Genomic DNA, 25,537 nt, shown 5'->3' with positions numbered 1-25,537 from the left:
TTCTCTTTTTAACTTCATTACTAAGCATCGCTTTCTTCGCACATACGGCATATACAATTAAAGAAAACAATCATAAATTATATAAAAACAGCTTATATCTATAATTCCCGATACAATATTAGGCGGTTGCCACTTTTTTATATTCACTGTATTATTTCTTTTGAAAACTGGCCGCTCGGATTGCGGACGTCAAAAGGAGTTATCATAAAAAAAGTATATAAACAAAGTAAAGACAGATGTTTAACTATTTCACAGTTTACCTAAACACTTTTTCATCTAATATTTAATAAATAGTATTATTTGAACAGTATAAATAATTTATTATAGTAAATAAAGAAGTGTAATTTGAGTTCAAATAACACTCCGAACAACGATTTCTAGAGCTCCCAAAACAACAAGAATCTAATATTCATAAATTTGCAGGACTAGTTTCGAAGATTTAAATATAAAGCAGCCTTCTTCAGCTGCATGAGTGTAAATGATGAAAGAGAAGCTTGTCGTGAGGCGATAACAGGGAAAGGAATGAAGTCTAGCTACTATTGATAAAAAATAAAAACAACTGTGAAACAATTTCTTTAAAAGCTGAGGGTTTGAAATTGGGATCATTGACTTGAACAGAAATATTTTTGTGAATGCAAAATGCTTCTATAAAATTTATTTCACCAAAGCAAGATGTTTTTTAAAAAAGTTTTGAACTTGAGACATCCGATTCCTTTTCGTTCCTTGATATGTTGATCCTACGTAACATATCCAATTTCAGTACTATTGTATACCGTGGAACTACTCTGATATGCGCCCTCAAGTCGCCAAATATTTTTGGCGAGAAACTTCACGTTGCCATATTGTAAGGATCTTAAGTTTTACTAACGTTTATTTTATTTTAAATCTTTACTATCACTTCTTATTTTCTACTTCCGGCCAGAATTATAAGCGTGAAGGAGTTTATGCAAAGTTGTCTGGCGAACGCCAAGTATTTAAGTGTGGCCTTTTTGCCAAGCAGAAGAGAGGAAGCCGTGAGTTCGAAGCAGGCCGCTTACCTTAGAAGTTACGCAGTTGCTACTTTGCCTTCCAGGCCAGAGGATTTAATCCTCTTGATAAATTAAATGTATTGTAGTGTTCACAGTCTCTGTGCTACATACGCTTCCTGTTATTATAAGGCCAATCTTATTCTAAAGTTAAATTAGAGTTTAGTTTTATTTTGATATCTTTTAAGTTAGACCCCGAGTGGAGGGTCATTGTATTCCGAAGTACGGAAGTCATTGTATATAAAGAAAAAAATAAAGGGTTTTGTATACCCTTCGTCTGTATCCTGTCTACTTACTACAATTAGTGAACATAGCTTTAGTAAGCTCTCTGTTCTAGTCAGGTCATTGTATGTTTCCGAAGAAGGTTAGAAGAAACATTGAACCTGATAGTGGCGCCCGACGAAGAATAACCATGGCCGAGTTTCAAGAAGAACCTGTGCTGCCTGCAGAAACAGCTCAGAATCCAGAAATGCCAGCTGCCGCCCTGGAAGGATTTGGGTACATTGTCCAGACCATGCGCGCTTCGATGAAACCAGAAGCAACGTTTAATGGAAACTCACAGGTAACCAGTTTTTTGGAAAAATTGGATGACCACTTCATGCTCTACCCCGTGCACGAGTTTCAAAAAGTTACCTTAGCTACCAGCCCTTTGAGGGGCCAAGCGCTTAACTGGTTCAAATGTATCGGCAGAAGTCTCTTGGGTCAAGCAGGAAGTCCCACCTATACCTACGAAAATTTCAAGACTGCCCTACTAAAAGCCTTCCCTGTTGTAAGGGATCCTGCGAAATTAGAAACAGAACTTTTCAGTATATATCAACAAAGAATGGAAAACCTCTCGAGTTTTATTTTAAGAAAAATTCACGTTTTCAAGCTCTTGTATGGAAACCGTCCGGATCCTGAAATAATTCAAGTGATTTTGCCGAGGTTACTACCCCAAGTGCAAGACTTTATTGAATTGAGAAATCCGACTACACTGGAAAAATTATTTGAGCTAGCAATCCAGTTTGAAAGTAGAAGAACGGCGGACGTCGAAAGAAGACGCCAATATCAACAGCGAAACCAATTTGGTACGCCAAGACTACAGCAAACTCAAGCACATGGCTACGGAGAAAAAGCGAATCAGTGGGCAAGGAAACCCGAGCATTCAAAAACAGCCGGCGAACGTCGACAGTTCAATAGCAACCCAGGAAAAAAGTCTCAAGGCCAGTGGAGAAAGAAGGAAAGCACCGAAAGGAAAAATAATTTAAACTAAAACGGATTTCTGCTGACGAGAGGGTGCGGAAATCCGAAGGCCACGAAAACCCCTCTTCCTACAAGTTAAATACAGTAATGGTGAAAAATTTAACTCTTCCGAAGATTGAAGTCTTGGTAAATAATATCCCGGCCACCGCACTCCTGGATACCGGCGCGCAGTGTTCCTGTGTGGCAGAAGTCTTTTTTAGAAAGTATTTTCGCAAATACCGCATATATAATACGGATAATACAACAGTATTAGCGGCGCAAGGAGAACAATGTAAGTGCGTAGGTAAAGTACCTTTGTACATCCGTATCAAGGACGAACAAGTAAAGGTGATGTTTTTTATAGTAAAGAATTTGCAAGCACACTTAATACTAGGAATAGACTTTCTTTCAGACGCACAAGCTACACTGGATTTTAATGAAGCGTCTCTTAAGCTGACGATGAAACCAGTGCGTGTAGAAAAGGTTGAACCGCCAAGGTTAAATCTTGACCACCTGCCTAATGACGAGCAAGATAGAATCCGACAAGTGGTAAGTGAATTTGCTTCCTTATTTAGTGATATTCCAGGATTTACCCAGGTTACTAACCATAGTATTGACACCGGAGATGCATTGCCGGTTCGTCAAAAACCATACCGGTATGATAAGAATAAGGAAAAAATTATAGAATGGCATATTACCGATATGCTACGTAAAAAGATCGTAACGCCTATCTCAAGTAGTTATGCTAGTCCGGTGGTTTTATGTAAGAAAAATAATGATTATCCTTTGGAGCATCCAAAAAGGTGGAGATTCGCTATTGATTACCGTAAATTAAATTCCATAACGAAATATCCGGTATATCCGTTACCGATTATAGAAGAAATTTTAAGGAACATAAAATCAACCAAATTTATGACGACTTTAGACTTAACGAATGGTTATTTTCAAATAGGGATCAGGCCTGAGGACGTGCCTAAGACTGCTTTTATAACCAAGTCTGGCACTTATGCATTTTTGCGAATGCCGTTTGGCCTTTCCGGCGCCCCAGCAACATTTCAGCGATGCATGGACATTGTGTTAAGACCTGTTCTCGGAAAGTCCACATTTATCTATTTAGACGATATCATTATTACTAGTGATAATCTAGACCAACATGTACAGGATTTAAGACAGGTGTTTTCTTTATTAAATGAAGCCGGTTTAAAAGTTAATGTCGAAAAATGCAAATTTGCAGCCCCTGAATTAAAATATTTAGGTTACAAAATATCGCAAAAAGGGATCGAGACAGATGAATCAAAAATAATCGCTGTACAAAAGTATCCGACTCCAAACACGGCAAAGAAGCTCTCTTCTTTTCTAAGACTTTGTTCATATTATAGGTCCTTTATAAAAGATTTTGCGGCTATCGCTGAGCCATTGTTAAAATTAAAAAGGAAAAAGGCAAGATTCTCGTGGACGGCCGAAGCCAATAGTGCTTTCGAAAAATTAAAACAAGCATTAACGCAAGCCCCTGTGTTGAAATTTCCTGAAAAGGATGAGAATTTAGAAATTTCAGCGGATGCTTCGGATTATGCGGTAGGAGCGGTACTTTCGCAAAATCAGCAGCCCGTGGCATTTTTTAGCCGAACTTTAAATCAAACACAAAGAAACTATTCCGCGACCGAGAGAGAGGCACTTGCAGTTCTGTTAGCAGTGCAAAAGTTCCGAGTCTATTTTGGAAAGGCGCCAATAACAGTGTACTCTGATCATGCGGCGGTAACTAGATTGTACTCTGGGAAAAATTTATCCCCAAGGTTAATAAGATGGGCACTCAAGCTGCAAGAATATAATCTGGTAATCAAGCATACCCCCGGAAAGGAAAATATCGTAGCAGATGCCTTGTCACGAATTAAATTAGACGAACAGGGTAATACCGTAAAAGTTGCAATGCTGACAGCGTGTACAATAAATTCCCGAGAAACTGTAATAACCGAACTGGGTAAGGATCCTGAGTTTGGAAGTATTTATGAGTATTTGAAGGATCCTGAAAATTTTAGCCACCAAGATATTGTGGCGATAAGAAATAGGGCGGCCCATTACGAACTAATAGATGGTCTATTATTTTATACAAAAACTACGAATTCCAACAACGAATTTCGACCTGTTATCCCAGCTAGTCTTAGATTAAATATCCTGCAAGAGCTCCATGACAGCCCTTTAGCTTCTCATACTGGTATTCGAAAAACTACTCAACGCGTACGCGAGGCAGTCTACTTTCCTGAACTGCAAAAGTTAACAAGGGCGTATGTCCAGTCCTGCCCAACATGTCAAGCCGTTAATTATAATAATTTCCGCCCGGCCGGGTTTCTAAATAGTATTAAATCTGAATTTCCAAATGAAATAATCGGCATCGATTTATTGGGCCCTTTCCCAAAAAGTCAGTTAAACAAAAGTCGCTATCTCCTTGTTATAGTTGATCATTTTAGTAAATGGACCGAAATTGTTCCCTTAAAACGAGCCTCCGCGAAATTAGTTACCGATTCTATTTTAAATAAATATATTTTAAAATACGGGGCGCCCCTAAAAGTTATATCGGATAATGGTCCTCAATTTGTAAGTAATATATTTGAAGACATGTGCCAAAAACTGGGCATACGTCATTTAAAAATGGTCCCGTATCGGCCGCAATCAAATATAGCGGAACGGGTCAACAGAAATATAGTGAAAATTATCCGTAGTTATGTTAAAAATTTTCATAAAAGCTGGGATAACTATGTCAATGAATTTGCTTTCGCCCTTAGGACCGCAAAACATGATACAACGGGCAAAACTCCTGCTGAGTTATTTCTAGGCAGAAAGGTTATAACACCGTTAGATAAACTATTTTATGTGCAACAAAGAGCCCCAGAATTTAAAATGGGTGATATAGAAAAACTAATAAAAGAAGCAAAAAAGAATACGGAAGTAGCACAAAGAAAACAAAAATTGTATTATGACTTGAAACGACGGGAGTAACTTATAAAGTAGGGGATGAAGTACTAAAAATTAAGCATTCACTTTCTTCAGCACCAGAAGATAAAACTGCCAAATTTTTTCCACGCTTTGAAGGACCATATGTTATAGAAAAAATAACTCACGCTGTTGTAGTGTTAAAGGCAAGAAATGGTGAAACCTGTTCCGCAAACATTGATCAAATCAAGCCCTACTTCGATTGTAATAAAATGCAAATCTTTTCAGATCTTTTGCAGGATCCGGTACGGCAGACACCGCAGGTACAAGTTCCAAAGGTGGGAAAACGACAGGTACAAGGGCAAGCCAATGAGAGACAGAAGCAAGTGAAAAGAAAATTGCCCCGCGGAAAAACTGAAGGTAAAAAGAAAAAGAAGCCGTTCCACCGTCCAAAAAACAGAGTTCACGAACACCCCCAGAATGAAGAAGGGAGAAGGACGACGTATGTGGAAAAGACCGGGAGAAAGGACGGCAACTATAACCCGGCTGTGAAACGGAAGATTGACTCATCCGACAGAACTCTCCGCAGCAAAAGTCGCCGAACTGCGGAAGGGCCATCAGCGGCGGAGGAAAAAGTACAAGAAAAATTTGAACGGCCAACAACGAGGTCCAAGCAGGATCACGACAGAAGTTTCCCGGTTCCACCAAGACCAGCTGCCTTCAAACGGCCAAGACCACAAGCAGAGCACAAAAGGAAGATGTTCAAGGGTGGCCGTAGTGGTGAAAAACGGAAGCTTCCAGAGGAAAGCACTGAAGGGCGAGCCCGTACAAGAAGGAGGATCAACCAAGCTACGGTCTGCAGCACCTTTAAAGACTGGGCCCAGAAAAGGATGTCTGAATATTACAAAGATAAGTAAAATTTTATGTTACTTTACAAACTTAAGTTAATCTTTCATTCTTACTGCAAGTGGCAGATTTCAAGAAGTTTTACCTCATGCGAGGTCTACCTTTATCGCCAAAAGGGCGAGAAATGAGTTGTGACCGATTTTCTTATTATGTTTTTCAATTACTCGCGCGTAAAACTAAAGTTGATGTATAATAGCGTTGTATAAAGACTTAAATATTGTAAAAAGTTATTGTATAAATTTTATTTAAAACATTCTAACAAGAAAGAAGTTTTAGTCTGAAAGACTTTTTGAAATGTAGTATTATTTCAATGTAGAAAGAATTGGCACTTGCTTTGAAAAGAATAGAAGTTAACAATGTACTACTAATGTATGTTTTCAAATGTGTAAAATTAACGGCATCTTGATATGTTCTTGTATACATGTGAACTGTTATTTTGAATGTTTAGAAATACCGTGATATGGTAAAAGTGAAAGTAATGTTAAAAATTTGTTATTCGTGTGACTGTAAAGATTAAATCATGGTGAATATGTGTTAAAGGTTGAATGATGTAGTTAGGCTCTCTGACGCTACACTTTAGAGTTAGCCACTTTCAGAATAGTACCTCAGGGTCTAGAGTTGAAATTAGGGTGTGTTAAGAGGTCTCGTATGTTGAATTTTAACACGTTAGTGTTTTGATTGTAGGAGGAAGTGTTGCACACGTAGACAGAAACACATTCGTGTTTGGTGTTTTTACAACACATGTCAGAGAGCACGGGGAGAGATAATTAAAATAGTCATGAATGAAATAAGAATGTTAAGAAAAGTATATTCTATATGTTATTTGCAATGTCATTCTGTAACATTTCATTAAACTAGTTTTCCTTCCAGATCTCTGGAAGGAACCAGAATTGAATAAAGCTCCTGTTTAGATGCAGTACAGATGAAAAAGAAAAAAGATTGTTGTATATTCCGGGAGCTGCTATTGTAACAAATTTCTTTCTTTTAAAATTTTCTAGTTTCTAGCTAAGTTATGATTGTAAAAGGTTGGCCTCGCGTTAGTTTCTAGAGCTAAAAGTTTTCAACAAGGTCGTTTTAGACCTCAGTTTCAAACTAATTAACTCTGGCGGGAAGTATGTAAGGATCTTAAGTTTTACTAACGTTTATTTTATTTTAAATCTTTACTATCACTTCTTATTTTCTACTTCCGGCCAGAATTATAAGCGTGAAGGAGTTTATGCAAAGTTGTCTGGCGAACGCCAAGTATTTAAGTGTGGCCTTTTTGCCAAGCAGAAGAGAGGAAGCCGTGAGTTCGAAGCAGGCCGCTTACCTTAGAAGTTACGCAGTTGCTACTTTGCCTTCCAGGCCAGAGGTTTTAATCCTCTTGATAAATTAAACGTATTGTAGTGTTCACAGTCTCTGTGCTACATACGCTTCCTGTTATTATAAGGCCAATCTTATTCTAAAGTTAAATTAGAGTTTAGTTTTATTTTGATATCTTTTAAGTTAGACCCCGAGTGGAGGGTCATTGTATTCCGAAGTACGGAAGTCATTGTATATAAAGAAAAAAATAAAGGGTTTTGTATACCCTTCGTCTGTATCCTGTCTACTTACTACAATTAGTGAACATAGCTTTAGTAAGCTCTCTGTTCTAGTCAGGTCATTGTATGTTTCCGAAGAAGGTTAGAAGAAACATTGAACCTGATAATATTACTATCTAAATTTTTTGTCTACATTTTGAACTTTTAGCCTAAAATGTCTCCAAAAACGCGGTTTTCGCACATGCAAAAACTACGTTTTGAACACACAATTTAGCTAAAAATCCGAAACAAAAACAAAAAATTTAGATAGCAAAAACGTAAAGTTTCTAACAAAAAATATTTGACAAGAATCCATGTACACAGCGACATGTTTTAACTTAAAAAAAACATCTACGAATTGCACAATGTAGGCAACGAACGAATCTACCAACTACGCACACCTCGCTTTAATAAATTAACATAACAACAATAAATTTCAAAGAATACCATGTACACAGCATCCTGTTTAAACTTTAAAAAAATTCTACGAATTTCATAATTTAGGCAAGGAAGGAATCTACGATCTACGCACTCCTCGCTTTAATAAAATAACATAACAACAATAAATTTCAAATAATACCATGTACACAGCGTTCTGTTTCAACTTTAAAAAACATCTACGAATTGTACAGTCTAGACACTAAACAACAAAATAAACTAAAATAAATTTAAACAATTTAAAAAAACAACAATAACGACAGAAATTCATACTAAAGGAACCAATGAACATAACATTTTACAAAATAAGAACAAGGATAAAATAAAATGCACTTACCATGAATTAATGCGTTTTCGAATAGCAGAAATATAAATTTCATACCGCCACGTAATCACTATCGTATTTACATGACAGCCAGACACACTATCCAGAAAATTTATACTATGGTTCACAAATAAATAAAATCACAAATCCCTACTTCTATCATGCACTGCCATTAAAAATAATTTCGCAGACCCTCTTTCCACACTTCCAAATACCCACTAACCCTCAACAGGATAGCCACAATGATATTTCCTTTTGCCGAACTTTCAATTCAACAACTACCATTTTATCTTTCCCTCCCATCTTCTCAGACACAGAGGCGAACCAACGAGCTCCAGCGGAAGATTTTTCAACGTCAACAGGGTTGCCATAGAACACGCAATCGCGCCAAAAACCAGCGCAGAACATATATTGCCACATTTGGTGAAATTAGGGCGTATATTAGAGTTGTACCTATACCGTAAACCTTCATCTGTTTCCTTCCACCACACTTCAAATCACATCATTCGACCTAAACAGAAAGTAGTTTCATTTTATTCCTTCGTTTGCTGACTTCAAGTATGATCTTCCAAGTCGGCTCTTGGTCAAGAATTAAACTACTTAAAAGTAGCTGCTATTGACAGAGGTTTTTCACCTAACATTATCGACCAAGCGTTTAAAAATTTTTATTTCAACGCATCGAAAAGATCTTTCTCATTTTAGATGATTAATAAGGCCCGTGTTATCATTCCTTTCTTTCCAGAATCCCGCGAACGGGCTGGCTGCATGGGCGTTTTCGTGGTTTTCCCCATGTGTAACGTGTATACGAGCCAGTTTCCCTTAGAAAGTCCTCCACGAAGGCATCCCTCCCTTTAGGCAGATAGCCCTCGTGTGCTTTGCCATAATTAAATAATCCAATCCAAATCCTTTCTTTCCATCGATTAGTTATGAAACTGCACGTGTTTTATAGAAATTCAACTTTCGAAACATTTTCTCTTCTGTAAATAAAATGTGCAGTTCCGTACTGAAGGACCCCATTCCAGATATGAATTCCTGGAGTATATACAGGATTCTTTTTTTAGAATGGTTTAATTTGCATTGATCAAACCAAGACAGCTTTAAAATTCCGCGCAAAGGAATATGAGGCGCATGTTAGGAAAAAAGAAACACATAAATTCATTGTTGCCCAACGCTGTTGGTCAAAAAATTCCATTTCCTCTTTTTCTGAAGCAAAAGTTATTGGAAAAACATCTTAATTGACGAATTAGATTTTCTTTAGGCGTTTCAATAACTAGAACGTTCAGATTTTTAGAACTGCTAGGAAAGCTATTTGAATTTAAAGTTAACGCCACTTGCCTTTATATAGGAATAACACAACTAAGTTAAGGTCTTTTGGAATTAAAAACAGAGGCTAACTAATAAAATGCAATTAAAATAGTTTTCAAAGAATGTTTTTACCCTTAAATCTTATAGTACAAAAATATTACTTTTTACAAATTTTTAATAAATTTACCTTCGACTGACAAAGCAGTGCGCTGCTGTTATGACATGCTTTTCATCGATAAGAGTTCCTCCACACAGCTGTTTCTTAGTATTTCCATTAAAAATTGCCACCTGCAATGCAAATAGCGAAATAAATATGTATTTTATGAAATAGGAAATTATTGCATTCACGAAAGTTTTCTGAACTTAGATGAAACCGATATTATAGCTGTAGATTCAACATCCGAGCGTCTCTTTATCAAAAGAACTGCTTAATCACTTGAACTTTACCTTCTTTGAAGGCATTTTAAAAATGATTTACGATGCTAAGGGCTTCAGTGAACCGATAAATCGCGCTGATGGAACACATAGATAACTATAAATATATATTACGGGGAAGTATTCAAGAGTTATTTTTCCTTATTATACCGGAGGCACTGTGCTTAATATGATCACGTTTGCCCACTGCTATTTACTTTGATAGCATTTTAATTAGCAAAAGGCAAAAATTTGTTTGTGAACTATTCATAATGTCATTTACGAATTGTTCATTAGTGAATGACAAGTTCATTTATGAATTGTTCATAACCTTTCTGCAAATTATTTGACTGATGCTGAACACTTGATCTCAATACTTGGAAGGCATCCCGTAATTACAGGAAGAGAATACGCCAGTGCAGAATTAAAAATTAGGAGAAAAAAAAAATTACGATCAAAGGGGCATTTTTTTAACATTTTGTTTGTTACCTTTATTTATTAAATATCACGTTCTTCGCACTTAAACCATAAAATTCAGTTAAAGAGCAATATCGCAAAATAGTTTTAAATTGAGCATATCTTTAGAATTTCCGATATGCAGTCTCACGCGCTGGAGATAAAAATGTTTTTTCTGTACAACGTTGCCATTGATCGCTTTGAAATCCTTGAGTTTGTTAATCAAAAATTCGTTAAAGATTTACAAAATATGAAATCGATAATGAAACAAATTCCAAATTTCAAATTTGGACTTCCACATGCCCATATTCGCAGTAGGATTACGTCATTCAAGCTTCGATGGCGCTATGTACCGTTGTTTTATCAGAATGCGAGAAATATACATACATTTATGCAGATTTTTCATTATTTAATTTCTTCAAATATATTGCAGGACTCTAACATTTGGTGGCAACAGTTTGAAAAGTGAAAAAGACATTTATATTAGTAAACCAACGCAAAATCGCAAAACGAAAACAATAGTCTTTCAGGGACAAAGCCCCTTTAAACTGAAAAAAAAAAAAAAAAAAAAAAAAAAAAAAAAAAGCATTAGTACATGTTTTTATGATTTGTTTTTCTTCAGAAGTAAAAAAAAAAAGGGAGGGGCGGGATTCTGTAGAAATTTTTTCCCAAAAACTAAGGTTGCTTTTTTTTTGCTTAGTTTTAAAAGACATTAAAATTGAAAGCAAGCTATTTGGTGGCCTAATTCCTTAATCGTGGACACTTCTTTGTCACTTGCGAATCTTTATAATCTAGTTTGATCTTATTTGGCAACTTTACTTCAGTTTAAAAATATTTATTCTGCAATATTTTGATAATATTATTTTAGTTATTGATCACAATAAGCGATGTATTTTTCGTATATAAATAGGCAGGGCTTCGGCAATTCGGTAATACGTAATATCCAAATGGCAATGTTAACCACAATCACATTAAGCGGCGTCTACTGCATCATAATGTAAATGTTTTGGCATCCTTTTTATCTCCCTTGTGTTCTTTTTAATTGCTTGTGCGCCAGATAGTATTTAAAAAACGGGAGATTGCATTAAGATGTTACTAAACATTCTTCGCGCATGTGCGGAAGCATCACAGGGCTCAGCTTAACATAAGTGGCAATAAATTATTGTTCTTCGGGTCGTTTTACCAAGATACAGTGGGATGGATAAGATCAGCGTTACCTCTTGCTTTCTGAAATACGAGAAAAAGTGTTCCTAAAATCAAGAATCATCGTCATATGTTGTTGTGATTTATCTCAGTTGCCTGACAGTAACACTATAACAAGTCCATGAATTTTATTGTAATTAGAAGCGCAAGAATTCGATTGTCGTTGGCATGGGCCTTGGTCACCTTTTACAGCTGCACTCAGAGAGTGTACCCAAAAGCCTCCAACTCTTCTTTACCTACCACCAACCACTAGAGAGAACTTTTGACACGCCGTGTAAGTGCTCCCATGAAGAAAAGACATTGCACCTTACAAATAGCCAAGTCTTCTCAGGGACTCGAATCCGAATTCAGTGATACGGAAGCTAGCATCATTAAGCACTGCACCCATCAAAGCGATCTGGTTGTGTAGGGTTATATCCAACATAACCAAACCGCCTCATAGATATAATCACCCATTCTACCTTATTTTCATGCAAAGAAGCTTATAAGGTATTTCTTCCACCTTCTTAGCGTGCCTTCGTGGTGTAGTGGTTCTGCACGCTGAGCCGGTATTCCAGAGGTCCGTGGTTCGATTCCCGGCGAAGGCTTTGCATCTTGCCTACTCTTTTTATTATATGACACTGTCTAAAAATTGTATTTTATGTTTTTACTTATCCTGCTTGATACGGGGCACCTGCTACAAAAAAAAATTAAAATTATGTTTCTATCGTAATAACAGAAGTTTTAGAACCGTAAATGATTATAAAACAGTGTTAAACCTTTTACAGAATTTTCATTCATGTACAACATGACACTGTGAAAGAAACATTTTTGAAAGATTTCTTCTGTATCTTATTTTCACATGCTGAATTTTTATAGAAATTTACTTCGTTTTTGAAAAAGCAAACAAAACCAGTAATGCAATAAAAAAATAACTTTCAAAAGAACACGAAAATAAATATATAATCCGTTATTTGATTTAAATTAAAACTATTCTATTTGAAAATATCAATATGAATAATTTCTGTCTTGTTAAAATAATTATCTTAAAGAAGCAAACACGATGTACCAGCTTTTGTCCGGAATAAATAGATTGGTGAAGAATCATAGATGTAGTCGTAGCTTAAATTATCAGACGATAAGTTTAAAAAACAGGATCCATTTATTATTGGTCAGGAGGAATGGCAGTTACAAAAATTAAGATCTCCGGAGTAAATAAAAAAGAATTACTAATAACTTTTTGTATGAAGTTTACTGCATCGTTACATGAAAGAAAAGACCCCGATATTCCTTTGCGAGTCCTTTTATAGCCTCTGGAAAGGCGGAGCTTCCAAAAAATGACGTCAACCTCATCAGCCATTCCAGTTCGCTTTAAATATCTCCAGAACATTCTATAACTGTACGTGTAGAAAAGGCGGGAAAAACAACTTAACTACGGGGCTGTGGATTCAATTCCACGTACTTTCAAATAAGAGACCGTCGCCATTAAAAATGAAAAGAACATACAGTTAGAATTTCAAATGTATTTTTGACTATGGAATTTTATTATTATATACATACATATATATTTAGGAGATAATATAATCAATTAATCAATACTGTTTAGGAAATAAATTATTATATATATATATATCGTTTATTTAAATAAATTATATCAGAAGATTACTTAACATCCAAGGCCATTTCACTGTAGCTGACGCACCTCCAACAGCAAAAAGGACCGGGGGATGGGCAACACCTGATTGGCGTGGCAAGGGATCGATCTCAAACGCTAAAGTTGAATTCTGAACGAGTTTTTCCAAAGTCCTCGGTTCAATTCCTGTTGGCAGAGTATCATTTGTATTTAAAGGAGGATATGCCACAGTTTCATCTTCGTCCAAACGAGGAAGGATTCGAATTCCACACCCTAGAAAAATAAATGCGTTCATAACCTAAAATAAATAAAATATAATTTTTTCACATAGTGCAGTTCCATGTTTAACTAATTCAAAATTCTTTTAAAATTAGGCAAAAAAGTAGTCTTGTTTTATTTATTTATATTTTTCTACTAATTAAAATGAAATGATTTAAGTTTGGAATAAAAGCTTTGCGGAATTTGAAGGCGATCAACCACAATTCCTTCTTTTTCAAGAGTTACGAATTTTGTATTTAGATAGCTAATGTTAGCAGAATTATTAAATTTGTTTGATTTTCTCGTGCAATGCAGCGTGAGACGAGTTTTTAATACAAAGTTACGCCGGAAAAGTAAAAATATAAGAGCACATGCATTTAACATTGAATAAAGGGATATCTTTTTGATTTATATTTAATTTGAATAAATGTAATTGACTACTGCGTTAGCTGTAACCGTAGTTCTCCTCTTGTTGGTTTACAGAAATCTCGAGAAACAAAGAAATTACTAGAACTCTCTCGCGACCAATTGAAAGCTTTAAAAAGTTCCGGAGAGAGACATCTCAACTCAGTTGTTTAGTTACTGTTAAATGCGATTTATTTAGTTAAAATACAACGTAGTTTCGGACTGAGATATCTGAATTAGCTTTCCCTTTCTGTCTGAACTAGGTTTTATTTTGACGTTTTTAGTATTTTAAAGTATAGTTACTGGTTGTATAGCGGTCTACTCATTATTCAGTATAGCGGTCACTCTGATATTGTGAACACTTGTACGAATATGTCTGAGGAAAATTCCAGCGTTTTGTTCTATTTCTTATGATAAGAATAAATTTTATTAATCTTTTATCGGACTTGTGCATTCAATCTGTTACGAACTCGTACGCACGCAACAATATTTGTAAGTTGGCCTTATATGTACCTTTAGGTAATAAGATAGTGTCTCTCGTAGTATATTGCTGTAATCAAAAGGTATCGAGACTGATTCCATACGACACAAAATTTTGATTATTGTTTAATAGTTATTACATTACCTTCAAAGTAATCTCCTTCGTCTGCAATACACTGATATTCTAGTGTTTTTCTCATTTCTCAAAATATGTTACAAAACGTTTTCGCGAAGCCCTTTCAGGATTCACAGTGAATTTTTTTTTATTGCCTCAAAACCGTGACCACGAAGCGGTAATTTTAGCCACGAAAAATAGAGAAATTTCCATAGTTCCGTATCAAGTGAATACGAAATTCGTGGAATCGTTTTTAGAGAATTAGGCACTCAAATAATATATTGTCGCCAAATGGGCGATTTCTCGCCAAATATGGCAACCCTGCCTTCCCTTGCCATTTTGTGGTAATCCTAAAACTGCTTCGCGGGGAAGCCATCCCACCGCTGCCACCAGTGTTACGAAATGTACAGGCGTGGTAAGATGGTTTCCATCTTTTCTTGGAATTCAGCAAAGGCAGTCATAGATCTTCCATTGGTCTTGTCACTCATCTTACTGCGCCTGTACATTTCGTAACAATATTTACTGTGAATTTGGCTAGTTGCCAGAAATTCATACTATGTAGCACCATAATAATCGAAGGAAACAGCCTGCTACAGGTCCAAGTGAGCAGGACACCATAATTTCGCCATCAGTAGTAAAGGTATGGTCCTGCCGCACCAACTGTGCATTTCCGCGCCAGTTGTTAGGAAGAGTGCCCAGGGAAGCGGTCAGAGGGTCTTCCCCACCTTTCCTTACCATTAACTTTTCGAAATGACATTCGGCTTTTGAATGTCCCCTTGCCTCACAGACACTATACGAACATCAATGCTTTCTCATCACTATACTGATTGGACGGTCGAAGAAAACACTCAACATTACCATGATGTTTGACTGATTTTAATAGGTCACGGACATTTAGCCATCAACCACTTGGCGGACGAGACACTTGCTGGTCGACAGGACTTTTAGCCGATACGTATGTGTAGCGGACACGGATATTTAGGATCATTAGGTATTTTTGGAAGCAGGCAAGATGACAAAATTAGCAACGCTTTCGCCGGGAATCGAACCGCGGACCTCTGGAATACCGGTCCAGCGTGCAGAACCACTACAGCACAAAGACATGCCAAGACGGTGGGAGAAATACCTTACAAATTAGACTAAGAATCTTAAAAAAATGGCTTATAATATATTTATCTCTTATTATAATTTTTTTTTTTTTTTTTAATTTTACAAATATAAACAAGTTTTCAAATTTTCAGAAGCAAAATTACAGACTCTAAAGGGACAAAAATTTGATTTTAATCAGTTTGGTGGCTGCGCTTGATGCACTGATAAAATATTTTAAATATTTAACTTGAAATTATTTATCTTAATTCGCTTCTGTCAAAAATATTCACTTTCTTTCTTGTTTTCTTGATTAAATTATTGGCTTGACTAAAGCCTGCTTCAGCTGAGTAAGAAGAGGGGAAACCAATGATGCTGGTTTGGGGTTATAAGTTTTATTTTTTGGAATATTTCTCTAGGATGATTTTATATTTCTCTAGGATGATTATTTTTTGATTTTTTGGAATATTTCTCTAGGATGATTTATTTTTCCTCACATGTCTTAGTGGCGCCAAGCAGAAACTACTTGTAGAGTCATTTAAAATGATTTCAATGACAGAAAACTGAAGAAATTCGCAATGCCCTTACCTAGATTCAAACTGCGACAGTCCCGAATACGCGTCGAGCATGTTTCGGTTACGTTATAAAGGCATGTTGGAAGGACAGAGAAAATACATTGTAACTTTTAAATTCCAAAACTCAGCTGACCCATGTTTTGGGATGCGACATATGCTTGAAATCCTGCTTCAGCAGGTGACGGAGGACGGGGGCGCATGGTGTCTAACATAGGTAAACAGGCATATGCCCCGCGTCCTCCACTATCTAGAGGCTGGAGCTCCATGAGCCCCATGAGCCCCCCACTCCCTGGAGTCCCATGAGGCCGCCCCGGGAGTTTATTAGGATCTTAAAAACAAAAGTTAACATGGCCATACAAGGGCTACACTACGTGTAGTACATTGTAAGAACGTGAGACAACTGAAGGTTATGGTTATAGAGGTAGAACAAAACAAGACATAAACATAAAACATAAATGGAAACATATAAAAAGAAACATAAAGAAACACATAAAGCACACTAAAAACACAAAAAGGTACATTAAGATACACTAAAATAAACGGAACTAAACACTAAAAATCACAGAACACATATAAGGCACATAGCACAAACAGCTCCTCTTTCATCATAATATCAAAAGCCATTTTGGCCCATTCAAATTTTCAATGTCTGATATCTCTCTGAAAGCGAGGTCCACCAGCGGCCGAGGGTAAAAATCGCTTAACTCTGGTAGTTCTGTCCTGGGTTCGAATCTAGGCGAATGGACTGGTTGCATTGGCGTTTCCTGGGGTTTTCCCTACGTGCAACATGTATACGAGGCAATTTTCCTTAGAAATTTCTCGTCGAAGGCATCCCTCCTCTTAGGCAGATAGCCCTAGTGTGCTTTGCCATAATAAACTAAACCAAACTAGACCTATCCCGAAAGTGATTATTTCGGCTTCAGCATTCTCTCTGTCTTCCGATACTTCAGACTTATGCCCCGGTAAAATACTCAGCCAGTTTATAGCTTGTTTTGTTGAATGTGTAGTGCTACACTAGGTTACCGGCGTTTGAATTTAATTGACTGTTAGACTGTTAACTGCTTAATTTACATAGACACTATTGGTAGTTTGCCTGTAGAACAAGTGGTGTCTTTTATGTTGAAAGTTAAAATTAAATGTTGAAATTTTTCAAGACTTTGTCATAATACTATTTCGAACGCAGAGATAGCTCGCTAGCTTATCATGTAAGCTCTGGAGGACTTAACTTCAGCTTCCAAATCAAAAGCAACCCTACGAGATTCACTTTCTTGCTAGGCCTTTCTCCATGGAAGATTTTGAATGGAAAATATTAATGAGAATTAAATTATTATCTCTTCCTCCACAGAGAGAGAAATACTACAGAGTTCTATTTCTGTTATTGCTTGGGAAGACGAAACCGAGAAGGGCAGTCGTTTTGAACTTTTACAATTTATTTTAAACCATAGTGTCTACAATGAAATTTCGAATACTGTAATTCAGCTTGGCGAATTACACTATTCGAATTACAGTATAATAATGCGAATATTCCTCATAACTGCTATAAGTATTACTCGCTGTGAGAGGAGTTTTTTGTAAATACGTATATAAATCGGTTCAGATGCATATAAGATATGAAAATGCAAATCTTGTGTTTAATAAATGCTTTACCGTCTAGTCATGAAACGAACATCTAAAGCCTTCGATTTAATTATGATAAATAATAATAATAATAATAGAAATGTAAAAAATAATATTTGTAATAGAAAGCAAGCTAAATAGCACTTTAAGACGTTAAAATTAAAGTTTTATTTTAAAAATTAACACGGAACTTTCATTTATTTTCCTGTATGTAGTTTTACATTTTATAGATTGGATTCATTGATATGCATTGAAGGGACGGCAAATGGGCACCCCGGGCAGCAAAAGCTCTAGCTACGTCACTGCGCATACCATGACGATCCACCTGACTAACTCCTACAGAATAATGTTTCACGCTAATATGCTGCCATCGGCGGATAATAAACTAAACCAAACTAGACCCCTCCGCCCATTCCCATCTCTAGCCACGTTAATCAACAAATCAACTTCATGTCATTAAAAACTGCCTGGAAAAAAGCATACAGTTTTTCTTTTTTCAGTAAAAACACTTTCAAGAATGTATGATCGTTTATGTGCCGAGGGAGGGAATTACGCGAATCATTTAATTTCGGAAGAACGCGGTTACAGTAAATATAAAAATAAAAAGTATAAAAAAAGTATGAAAAATAAAAAGTTGTCATGAATAAACTGCAAATAACTTTCACAATATTATTTCTTTAAAAGAAACCTACTTTCCAATGAGAATACATAGTAGTATTAACAACATTCCAGTATCTATTAAAATGTCTTCAATTCTAGCTATCCGTAACCTGAAAGCTCACCCATTCTTATTGTTGTCTCTGTTACTACTTAGGCCTCAAATCATCCATCAATAATTAGAGAAGGTGGATGTGCGGCTGACTCGGCAAAACTGTAGACTGAATGTAATTCCATGGTCGTTTTACTTTGATGGGTGGGTTCTTGCATTAGCCTGCCATAGCGTTCAACAGTTAGAAGGGAAACGTTTGGCGTGACTTTCGCAGGTAGTTGCGAGAGTCTGCCGTGCTTAGTAAGAGGTAAATAATCACTACGTGCACGAATGCATTTTAAAATTTAAGGGAGGTCGTTGTCATTGAGGAATGGGGAAATGACGCGAATATTTTTAAAATTTTCAGAACCTGGCAATATAGGATGAAATACGAGAATGGGAAAAACATGCGAGGCAATGATAAATTCTGTACCTTTAGGACTAAGTCTGTTGACTTTCTTTTCATCGTCGAGGTGTGGTGGAGCTTCCGTCGAAGTATCTCTAGGACAGCAGACCAACGGAACTTCCGTCACCCACCCACAGACTTTTGGGTACTTTCCCCTTGCAATGGAGGTCAAGGCAAACGGACAAGACGTGATAACGATGCAGTCGTTTATTCTCCCATCATCTGAAGGGCAAGAAACCTTGCGAAGGGTTGGGAAACGTACGCTTGCGGCCCATGGCAAGCCTACGATAAACACTGTTGAAAAGAAAAAAAAAAAAGCTTAAGAGAATTCGGGTAACTTGCTTAAAACATACACAGTTTATAATAACTAACAGTAATTCTATAGTATTGGTCATAAGTGCTAATTTAACTTATAACGTTTTATGGTAGAAAAATCGATTTTTTTCTCCCTAAATACGCGTGATATCTGTCAGTCGTAAATTTATATTGTGAGCTTGTTCGTTTGCGCCCACTGCGGTGCGTAACTGGAACGCGAGCTGTGCTCGTTTATGACTATCAAAGAGTTAGTAAACCAGTTATTATGATTTGAACCTAAACTGTTACTTCGCCTTTCCTTTAGTCCTCTCCAGAATGCAAATTAATTGTTTGTGTATTTAAGCGGAGAGTTTGAGCGTTTAGATTAGAGCTTCTGGCAAACTCGCCATGCTGTTGCGTATTATCGCCAACTCTGCCAAGTCTGGCTTTAGCATCTTGCTAGCCGACGCTTAAAATACGCGGCGTTAATTATTTTGACCTAGCTTAAGTTGATTATTTTGTATTGTAGTCTCAGACTACGTTACCGATATTTGAATATAATTCTTGCAAATAACATTCATTTAAATTTCTATAAGTAGTGGAGGTTCATCTGTTGCACAAGCTGTGCCATTCTTTGAATGAAATGAAAGGCACGGCTTTGTACGACAGACGAACCTCTGCTACTTGCGGAGACTTTAAATTAACACAAGATAATGTTGAGCTGAAATATAGGTAATAGTCGGAAACTAATTAAGCTGGCTCAAGTTTTTCTTAAAACACATTTTAACACGGCGTCATTTCTAAAATTAGAAGGTTCGGACGTCAGAAAAGAGGTACAAAAATAATTAATTAATAATAGTAAAATATTAATGATTAAAATGATTAAATAATTAAAATAAAAATTCAACAAAATGTAAAGGGATTAATAAAAGTTTAATAAATTATAAAACTGTTGATAAATATTTAAAAAAAATTATAAGTTATTATACTTTTCGTAAATAGTTGACATATAAGGTACTTTTTCCCTCCTCTCCGCATGCCTTCGTGTTGCAACGATAGCACACTCGGCGCTTCATGTCTTCTGCTTTAAAATTACCTAATATTTCTACAGTGGCGCACGAACTAAAAGGTGGGGGACGATAATTCGTCACCACCAGCATTTGGTGATTGAATCCCGTATTTCCCAGCCGCTCTTTAAAAGGGGAGAATATGTAAGGTACTTTCTCTCTCCTTTCCCCATGCCTTCGTGGTGTAACAGTAGCACACTCAGAGCGTATTCAAGAGGTTTAGGTTCGAGTCCCGGTGAGGGCATTACTCATTTTTTTTGTCTGCTGCTTCAAAATAACCTAATGACTCTACAAAGTAATAAAATAAAATACTGAACTTCGTCGTATTTGGATCACCGGCTGGAATTACAGTTTCGCTTATAAACTAAAAAATAGATTCGTTTATAAACTAAAAAATAAATTTAAAACTTGAATATACAGTAAAATGCACTACTTTAAGAGATGATAGAAACAAAGACCTTTATTTGTCCAGCATAAATGCAAAACGATTAAAGGGTCACTATTGATACAGTAAGAGAAAGAATAAGAGAGAGTAGAGAAACAGTAAGAGAGTGTGGAATACATTTTAACAGAGGATGTATAGGCATGAAAACAAACAGAGAAGAGTCCAGCACGATTTCCTGCCAATATAATTCCAATATGGGGAATACAATTTTAGTCTGGGAAATAAGATGAAATGTAAGATGACAATTTTAGTCTTCCCTATTTGGTTACGTCGTACCAAAATGTCTTCAGGGCAATATTTCATGTCTTTTACATTGAACACTAAAGATCAGGGTTTCATTGTATTTCCTGGAGAAGGGTGTCTGTAATCATGGCAAAGCCTCGAGGGCTATCTGCCTAAGGGGAGGGATGCCTTCGTGGAGGACTTTCTAAGGGAAACTGGCTCGCATACACGTTACACATGTGGAAAACCACGAAAACGCCCACGTAGCCAGCCCGTTCGCGGGATTCGAACCTCGGACCGAACTACCAGTGTTCAGCGACTTTACCACTCGGCCGCTGGTGGGCCTTCCTGGAAAAGGAGTGTTTGCCATGTGGATGGGACTGTACATTCCGTCGAAAGGTTTGTTTCGTTGAAGGGCGTTCAGAAGGTAGAATCGATTTTTAAGGTTTGCTTACAATCAAAATAAAATTTTCATTTGTTTACAATCAAAAGAATTTTTTGCTGAAATAGTGGTTCATTTACATAAAAGACGTTTCGGAGCCCTCTTAGGGCTTTGGTGCGATCTAGCTAAAATTTAATTTATCTCAAAAATTAAGAAGTATTGGATCTAGGCTCCAGCGGATTCCATTGTCGTTTATATTAACCAACGGTTAATCCTATAAATTTTGTATATATCGTTTTAAACGCAGCTTAAACTAATAGTCTTGACATTAGAAATAATAATGCGTAATGATTAAATTACTAAAATAATCGCATCATTTTCCCCTTCGTCTATTGTACATAGCTTTACCCTCCCAGGGCTACTTTATTACTAAATTGCACTTAATTAGTTTCATTTTTATTCTTGTTCAGTGTTGTAGAGACATTAGGTAATTTCGAAGCAGGAGAGATTAAAAATGAGCAATGCCCTCGCCGGGACTCGAACCACGAACCTCTCTAATTCGCGTCGAGCGTGCTGATCACTACACTACGAGGGCATGCTATGAAGGCGGGAGAAATACCTTATAGTGTAATCAGTTTGCATTTGAGTTTTTTGTTTTATCATTTCATCCATTTTATTTTTCCTCGCATGTATTATTTGAAACGTATTTTGTGCAGATTCTTCGATATGCTACCCGGACATGGTAAACGTTCTCATACTTAAGAAACTTTCCAAACACGAGATTTCAACTTGCTTCTGTTATTTACGTTCCAGTTCATTATAGCCTTATCGACTGCTGATGCGTTTGATCTTTCGAAATCCGACGCTTCTGTTCTCCTCCCTCTGATGTCCCTGTTGTGAACTGCGGTCAAGACTCATTCATGTGAGCTGCTCCCGGAACTTTACAAGGTAACTGAGCCGGACACGTCGCGTTGAGTCATATACGATCAGATACTGCAATGCTAATATTAACATGTGTGCTTAATTGAATGGGGATTTCTTTTAAAGAAATAATATTGTGATAGCTTCCAGTAGGTTTTCCAACTCCTTTTTCTAACCTCATTCATTGATGATTCGTAGAATTTTCCCCTCTCAATTTTCGGACGATAAAATTAGTTAAAAAGGAGGGGTTAAATGAACGAGGAAATAAATTACTTCACAGTTGCTAAGAAAATGCTCATCCAAATATTTTACCTGAATAATAATTTTTTATCCCGATGTTGCACATAAATGCATTAAAAGAATACCCATGAAAATTTGTCTTCAGAAAGCCTTCTCATTTGAATAACAAATCGCGTTATTTAAATTTTATGTATATAAAAAACGTTTTGAAAAGATTCACAATTTGTTTATAGATTAACATGTAACGTTGCGCGCTTCCAACCTGCACGCAACAATAGTGGTGATTGCTAAGAACTGGAAAGTAGACCAAAGTCTTCAGAAGGGTTTAAATCCCTTTTTATTCAACTTTAGAAATTACAAATGCGTGCTCTTGACGCTCACAAACTACGCCGACCCGGCGGTAAAATAAAAATAAGAAACTAAGAAAAGAATAGTAACAAGTGACTAACTACGAGGCTCTCTAAACGTAACTAACCTCACCGCGTTCTAAAATACCGCTGATAATACAGCAAACTCTGAATATTACGTTGAAAGATTAACAAACTGCCGAGGCAAGCACACAGGCCGAAACGCGTGGTTCTTCAATTTCTAACTAGCCACCTCCACGCTCGGGAAGTAAGAAAGCACACCTTCGAACTCGTTTCCCTTCTATTTAACTCAGAATACTTCCGCTGATAATTTGAATCCTTGCGCGTTCTACTAAAATTTACATACTCTGGCATTGGCAATTCCAGGGGAAAGTAAGACTAGACAGGAAAGATAGTTTAAACTTAAAATAAATGTTAGTTAAAATAAATATAAACCCTACAAACAAAATAACTATTTATTTCATATATTAATCAGAACTTATAAAGATCGAACTAATAAATTTCGTTCTTTGTTTGCCTTTAATTTCAAATAAAAATTATCAAATACATTTTTCAGAAAACGAGGCTATTTTCCCTCATGGATTTTGCAGAAAACGAGGCTTCGTTATATTCTGCTAAATAATGAAAAGGAAAAATCTAGCATCCCGAAATACAGTAAGTTATTTTATTTGTTTTTAAGTATTATAAGGTATTTCTCACACCTTCCTAGCGTGCCTTCGTGGTGTAGTGGTTCTGCACGCTGAGCCAGTATACAGAGGTCCGTGGTTAGATTCCCGGCGAAGGCGGTTGCTAATTTTTCATATCTCTTTGCTTTTCCAAAATACTTAATGTCTCTACAGTATAAACAGCAAGTTTTACTTATTTTGCTGTGTTGAAATCATTTTCTTTATGTAAAAAGAAAACTACCATCTTGTCTGTGTTATGCATGCATAACACTCTTTCCAAGTAGTAAAAGTACAATAGCGTTTATGAGATCTTATAAGAGAAAAGGCGAAGAGGGGGAAAAAATGTGTATGCCGTTGACTCACTCAACTGATAAATGTTCATGTTTACAGAGCGTTAAGTGTTGCCATACTTATTTTTATATTCGGTATACTGTGTATCTTTAGGATAAAAATTGATTGAAATATCGGTATGATGAAGATACCCGCATCCACCCTGTATATTTATCTGTAAAAATTATATCCCATGGAGTTGTAAAAAAGGTTCCAAATTTTGGTTCTTTTTTTTCTTTTTCCCCCTTCTCTTCTGGCGTGTTATTTACAAAATTTATACAAACTATCGACACACAAAATTTCTGACTCGGTATTTGAAAATACTGGAAAATATCAAAATGTTTAATTTAATTACTCTTTGTTTCGAAGCTGTGAATAGCAACTATTTATAAAGCAATTTAAAATGGAATCCTTAGTTTTGCAACATTTTTAGTAGTTTTGGTAAACAGTTTATGTTGATATATTTAAAACTGTGAGTTTTACGATTCCAATAATACAAACAAAAGGTAGTTATAAGCCGTATTATTAGATCTAATTTTATGATTTGCATTTTGTGAACTGCTTTGACGTTAGTTTGCAAATACCACGAGATGAATGAGTTTAAAACATGAGTTGCCTATTTTAGCCTACTGCTTACTTTATTGTTATTAATTGTTAGTTCAAATGTTCTCCCTGATGGACTATTGTTTTCATTTTGCGTTGAAAATTTTAAAAGGCTGTATCACTTTTCAAATCGCTGCCACCAAATACTATTTTATATATTAATGTATTATATTTGAAGAAATTAAATTATGAAGAATCTGCATAAATGTATGTATGTTTCTCTCATTGTGATAAAACAACGGTACCTAGAGCCCTCCAATTTTGAATGACGTAATCCTAGTGCGAATATGGGCATCTGGAAAGTCCAAATTTGAAATTTGGAATTTGTTTTATTATCGATTTCATATTTTGTAGAACTTTAACGAATTTTTTTAACGAACTCAGCGATTTAAAAGCGAGCAATGGCAACACTCTACGGGGGGTTAAAAAGAAAAACTTTTTATCTCTAGCTCGCGGAACTGTGTATCGGGAATTCTAAAGATATACTCGTTTTAAAATTATTTTGCGACATTGCTGTTGAACTGAATTTTATGGTTTAAGTGGCAAAGAACATGATGTTTAATAACTAAAGGTAACTCACAAAACGTTAAAAAAACGCCCCTTTGGTAGTAATTTAAAATCTGAAACCTTTCAGATTTTTTTATTACTTTAGTTATCATTTTCAGCGTTAACAATGACATGAGATATTAGTTAATATGATTCAGAAAAGCAAAGGGGAAAAATTGTGTGTAGCGTGGTCGCATTCAGCTCATCAATGTTTACATTTACAAGAAATGTTTTCGAAATTGAGGGTAATCAAAATAAATTCTCAGAGAGATCATTGAGCAGTAAAAAAATTTTAGTTCGCTCCATGTGCTCGATGGGTTAACATCAGTATTAACACATTAAAATTTAATCGAGACAGATTGTTGGAGATTT

The 25,537-nt window shown here is 36.1% G+C and overlaps 1 protein-coding gene across 2 annotated transcripts in view; it reads right to left on the bottom strand.

Moving 5' to 3' along the window:
• Nucleotides 1–25,537, bottom strand: part of LOC118204178 (clotting factor G beta subunit-like) — a 46,557-nt gene that overhangs the window by 19,858 nt on the left and 1,162 nt on the right. The window contains exons 2-4 of one of the 2 annotated variants that reach the window (XM_085824704.1): nucleotides 19,110–19,376; nucleotides 13,431–13,665; nucleotides 9,895–9,996 (exon numbers count right to left, since the gene is read on the bottom strand). In XM_085824704.1, coding sequence (XP_085680830.1) covers nucleotides 9,895–9,996; nucleotides 13,431–13,665; nucleotides 19,110–19,376 — 604 coding nt within the window. The remainder of the gene's footprint in view (nucleotides 1–9,894; nucleotides 9,997–13,430; nucleotides 13,666–19,109; nucleotides 19,377–25,537) is intronic. The other variant, XM_085824705.1, reaches the window with a different exon arrangement.

This window comes from Stegodyphus dumicola, chromosome 10, assembly GCF_044657685.1.
Source record: "Stegodyphus dumicola isolate Sdum_Otavi_A_Nest chromosome 10, ASM4465768v1".
In the NCBI taxonomy this organism is placed as follows: domain Eukaryota; kingdom Metazoa; phylum Arthropoda; class Arachnida; order Araneae; family Eresidae; genus Stegodyphus; species Stegodyphus dumicola.
The sequence above is the reverse complement of the archived record's forward strand: the minus strand, read 5'-3'. Positions and strand labels throughout refer to the sequence as shown.